Below are 5,209 nucleotides of genomic sequence, written 5' to 3' on the forward strand. Positions count from 1 at the left end.
CACCTAGACACAAAAATGGCTATTTTTGCTTATAACTTCTGAACAGTTTGTCCAAAAATCATAAAAGTGGTCTTGTTAGATTCGGGGCATCATGCCAAGTCATGACAATGATATCCAATTTTCCCATATCTGCCATTTTGGGCGTAGGCCATTTTGAATTTTGTAGTAAATTGCTGTATTTTACGAACGCAAGAAAGTATCATAAGGAGACTGAGAAGTTTCGGACCAGCGCCGCCTAGTGGTGAAAAAATTATTTACATGCTTAGAACTTTGACTTATTTTCATGGGATTCCTGAATCCATGCCAAGTCCAACGATACCAAAAATGCTAGGTTTTGCCTTATGGTTGGTACAACGTTGTGATTAGCATTTAAACAACATTCACGAATATCTTAGAAACCGTTAGTCTGATCGAGACGAAACCACTGTAGGAAATTTGGAAACAGATCATTGACTACATGCTGATGGCCAAATGAGATATCCTAAACAAAATGAGATATTTCATTAAATTTGACACGCTTATGTATGGGGGCACTCTGAGGACATACAAAAAAATGGTGGGATGGCCACTTGGTGATGCTATAATTGAACAGAACATGAAAATGGCTCTAACTACAGTACTTTTGGTCTGATTGATTTTAAAATTGACATGCAGTGTCTTTGTCTTAGTTGCTATCACAGTCCATTATGACATTGTTGGTCTGCTTCTAACTTCCTTGTTTGCTTCTGTTGTGCTTGGCCCCCTAATTGCTGCTTGCAGCAATATTTCTTATTATTTTAGTCATTTAAGCAAAAGACTTTAGATTAAATAAAATGTGTGATTTCCAGCAATGTCATCCTCCAGCAGCCGACTGACTGAGGAGCTTCAGTGCTCGATATGTCTGGACGTGTTCACTGATCCAGTCAGCACTCCATGTGGACACAACTTCTGCAAGACCTGTCTGAATAAGTGCTGGGACACCAGCCAGACCTGCAACTGTCCATACTGTAAAGAAACATTCAAGCGAAGACCTGATCTCAAGATTAATACCACACTCAGAGAAGTTGTAGATCACTATAAAAAGAAACGTCCTGAGAAAAAACATGTGAAAAAAAATCACACAGAACTTGAAGTTCTGTGTGACATCTGTGAGGAAAGAAAGCTGAAAGCTATAAAATCGTGTCTAGTGTGTCAGAGCTCTTACTGTGAAACTCACCTGGAGCGTCATTTGAGAGTGGCAGGTTTAAAGAAACACAAACTGATGGAACCTGTGAGGAATCTGGAGGACTATATATGTCAGAAACATGAGAGACCTCTGGAGCTGTTCTGTAGAGATGATCAGACATGTGTTTGTCCGATCTGTGCCGTAACAGACCACAAGAAACACAACACTGTTCCTATAGAGGAGGAGAGTAAAGAGAAGAAGGTAATAGAAGTCACTAACAAACTGATTTTAAAACGCTCATCATTTTTAGCCAAGCTGTGACAATGAAGTTTGATTTTATTAAATAAATAATTATAAAAACATATTGTGTTGTTCTCTGTCTAAAGACTCAACTGATAAAGACACAGAAAGATGTGCAGCAGATGATCAAGGAAAGAATCAAGAAGATTCAAGACATCAAACATTCAGCAGAAGTCAGAAAAGTGTGTTTAAAATAATTTAATTTATATTCAATTTATTTATATATTTTTTCATATACAAAATTTAGTTCAGATCTCGGATTTTGAAAACCACAGAAACACAGAAGTATGTGCAAAAGAAACACCGACTCTTACCTTAGTAACACAGATAATAATTTGTTGATTTACTTGGTTGAGCAGAGAAACACAGAGGAGAAGAAAGCAGCCCGTGTCGAGCTCTTCACTGATCTCATCCGCTCCATTGAGAGATGTCAGACTGAACTGCTGGAGATGATGGAGGAGCAGCAGAAAGCAGCAGAGAAACAGGAGGAAGAGCTCATTGAAGAGCTGGAGCAGGAGATCACTGAGCTAAAGATGAGAAACACTGAGCTGGAGCAGCTCTCACACACTGAAGATCACCTCCACCTCCTACAGGTCAGTCAACATCTCTCTGATCAATGATAATGCAGTATATGACACCATAACACTCCCCATGCTGAAGGATTTCTCCTCTCTCCTGCTGTAGATTTACTCGTTCCTGTGCAGCTCTAGAAACACCAGGAACTGGTCTGAGATCAGTGTGAAGACTGATGAGAGTCTAGAGACTCTGAGGAGAGCTCTGACTCAACTGCAGAACACTCTACAGGAGAAACTCACACAAACTGGTACGGTTATTGGTATTTATCATTATGGTATTTATGATCTTTTAAAGGGAAGGTAGGCCATTTTGGAGAGGCTAGCAAAAGCAAGCTAGCAAGCTAGCTTTCAGAGCATCTCCAGAACCACCCCTCATTCAAAACACATGAACGCACACAGCAGAGTCTGCAAAGCGTCATGAGACAAGAGACATTGTTAAATTACCTCATGTCTCAAACCACATAACATTACAATAATAATGAACGTAAACAACTTACAGAGCTCTCACTTGTACCACCTGAGTGCTGCAGATTCATTTTGGCATTGATAGTGCTGACATATAGAAACGTATAAATCTGAGTCCGAGGATATGAACAGCTCTAGAACATCACAGGTTGCCATCTCATAATTACGGTTATGACATGGCATGGACGCAGCATAAGCTCGTTGTTTAACAGGCAGGTAGGTATCATCGTATCATTGCATCCGGACCACATGTATTATTGAATGCTATCAGGATGTGAAGAGAGTTTTAGTATAGTATAACAAAAAGTGTTTATGAAAAAATGCCTACCCTACCTTTAATATCACTAATGAAGAATGAGTCTGGTCTGAACTGAAATAAGAGAAGTATGTGATCATGTGTTTGTGTCTCATCATCACCTCACAGCTCTTCTTGAAGAGAGCATGTATTTTTTAGCTCTAATTTCTGAGCTGTTCATCTTGTACTGGAGGCTTTATTACTATAACCACAACCGTGAGAAACATTCATTTTTTTTATTAACTGTGATTGTTTATGTGATTGTTCATGTGTTATAATGGAAATATTTGTGTATGGAATTATAGACAAGCTTTAAGGGATAGTTCACCCAAAAAAATAACATTTGCTATCATTTACTCACCCTCAGTGATCTCTGTGAGATCTTTTTTCCCCAGCAGAACAAAGAAGATTTTTAGCTGAAACCGTGCTCCTTGGTCATTCATATTGTCAATAAGTCAACCGCTACCATCACTCTGAGAGCCAAAAAAAAAAAAAAAAAAAAAAAATAAAAAAATATATATATATATATATATATATATATATATATATATATATATATACACAGGCAAAACAAAATTAATACCAGTGTCATTTGATGTTACATTGAGGTCTTATGTTAAAAAAGTGAAATGATTAGTCTCTGCAAGAAACTGAACGTTATTTACAACATCATTCATTACCTGTAATCCTCAGCCTCAGCAAACGGTCCTGAGTGCATTCATGAGAGTCTGGAGCACAAGCTCCCTGTCACATAATGACGTTGTCACAGTTGGTTTTGTAATATGTAATATGTAATATACGTTATTAAATAACGTATGTCAGACTGCACCAAGGACCATGGTTTCAGCTAAAAATCTTCTTTACTGTTCTTTTGAAGAAAAAAATGTCACCTACACCTTGGATGACCTGAGGGTGAGTAAATTAACAGCAAATGTTAATCTTTGGGTGAATTATCCCTTTAAAGCTTGTTTATAATTCCACACATAAAACGTCTCAAAGATCTGATGATGTTTTATTGTCATGTGTCTCTACAGAGCTGAAGAGGATACAGCAGTATGAAGGTACAGTGTGTGTCTGAACTACACTAGATTACATTCACAGCTTCATTACTGACCTACAGATGATGAACCGATTAAATATTTCAAACATCTTCATCACAATCATCTTTGCATTGTAAAGTTATGATTCATATTCTCTGTTTTCTCAGTGGATGTGACTCTGGATCCTGATACAGCTCATCCTAATCTCATTCTGTCTGATGATGGAAAACAAGTGAGAGAAGGAGACATAGAGCAGAAACGTGCAGAGAACCCAAAGAGATTCGATTACTGTGTATGTGTCCTAGGAAAAGATGGATTCTCCTCGGGAAGATTTTATTTTGAGGTGCAGGTGAAGGGAAAGACTAAATGGGATTTAGGAGTGGCCAGTGAATTCATTAACAGGAAGGGAGAGATCACGTTGAGTCCCAGTAATGGATGCTGGACTGTGTGGCTGAGGAATGAGAATGAATATAAAGCCTTTGCTGGTCCTCCTGTTTCTCTGTCTCTGAGAGTGAAGCCGCAGCGGGTCGGTGTGTTTGTGGATTATGAGGAGGGTCTGGTCTCCTTTTATGATGTGGAGTCCAGCTCTCATATCTACTCTTACACTGGTCAGTCTTTCACTGGCAATCTCTATCCATTTTTATGCCCATGCTTTAATGATGGAGGTAAAAACTCAAGTCCACTGATCATCACACCTGTTCATTACAATAAATCAGTCCCTCCAGGATTTCGCGGGACTTTATTCTGATTTTTGCGGCCTAAAGAGCTTTGCGGCTCTTGTGTAGTTTTTCAGTGAAAATACACCGCAGTCAACATTCTTCAAACATTTGTATTACTTTTCAGACCTCAAGAACCATTGGGCTCTGTAGTTCCTAAAAGGAGAACACTATAATTTAAAAATGTAATTTCAACATTTAATTTCAAATGTAACACCAAAAATAAAAAAATAAAAAATTGTTTTAAATAATATTGTTTGTTTGAGATTGTTATAAATAATAAAGGTATCAATCAATTTTGTATATATTATGTATCACATATGATATAACAGGCTTTTGAGTAATGTTTAAGGGATTTCTCAATCATCATTGTAAGCCTATTGCATTGCATTGTGTTTTGGTTTTGTATTTTACTTTCTTTTTCATGACAAGTGGTGCCAGAAATGTAAAGTAGAAGCTTTCTGTGTTTACAAGAGTAATCCTATATTACCCCTGTTCTGTATAGCGCCACCTGTCAGAGAGTGAATTTACATTTTCATTCAGCGTCTTCTTCACTTGTTCTGCCTTGCTCCTCGTCCATTTTAGGGTTGTTTACAGAATGTGCAAGCCTCTTTTATGCATCATACAGGCACTGTTGATAAAAAAGAACCGACAGATGGAAACTATGTTATTCA

The 5,209-nt window shown here is 37.8% G+C and overlaps 1 protein-coding gene across 1 annotated transcript; it reads left to right on the top strand.

Annotated features, from left to right (window-relative positions):
• The first annotated feature begins 615 nt into the window (after window positions 1–615).
• On the top strand, window positions 616–4,703 carry LOC125263520 (E3 ubiquitin-protein ligase TRIM39-like). Its single transcript, XM_048182523.1, has 6 exons — window positions 616–1,405; window positions 1,531–1,626; window positions 1,804–2,037; window positions 2,129–2,267; window positions 3,814–3,840; window positions 3,987–4,703. The coding sequence occupies exons 1-6, from the start codon at window positions 830–832 to the stop codon at window positions 4,565–4,567; spliced, it is 1,653 nt and encodes a 550-aa protein (XP_048038480.1). The 5' UTR covers window positions 616–829; the 3' UTR covers window positions 4,568–4,703.
• Window positions 4,704–5,209: the final 506 nt, after the last annotated feature.

The sequence above is a fragment of the Megalobrama amblycephala genome, linkage group LG2, assembly GCF_018812025.1.
Source record: "Megalobrama amblycephala isolate DHTTF-2021 linkage group LG2, ASM1881202v1, whole genome shotgun sequence".
Classification (NCBI taxonomy): domain Eukaryota; kingdom Metazoa; phylum Chordata; class Actinopteri; order Cypriniformes; family Xenocyprididae; genus Megalobrama; species Megalobrama amblycephala.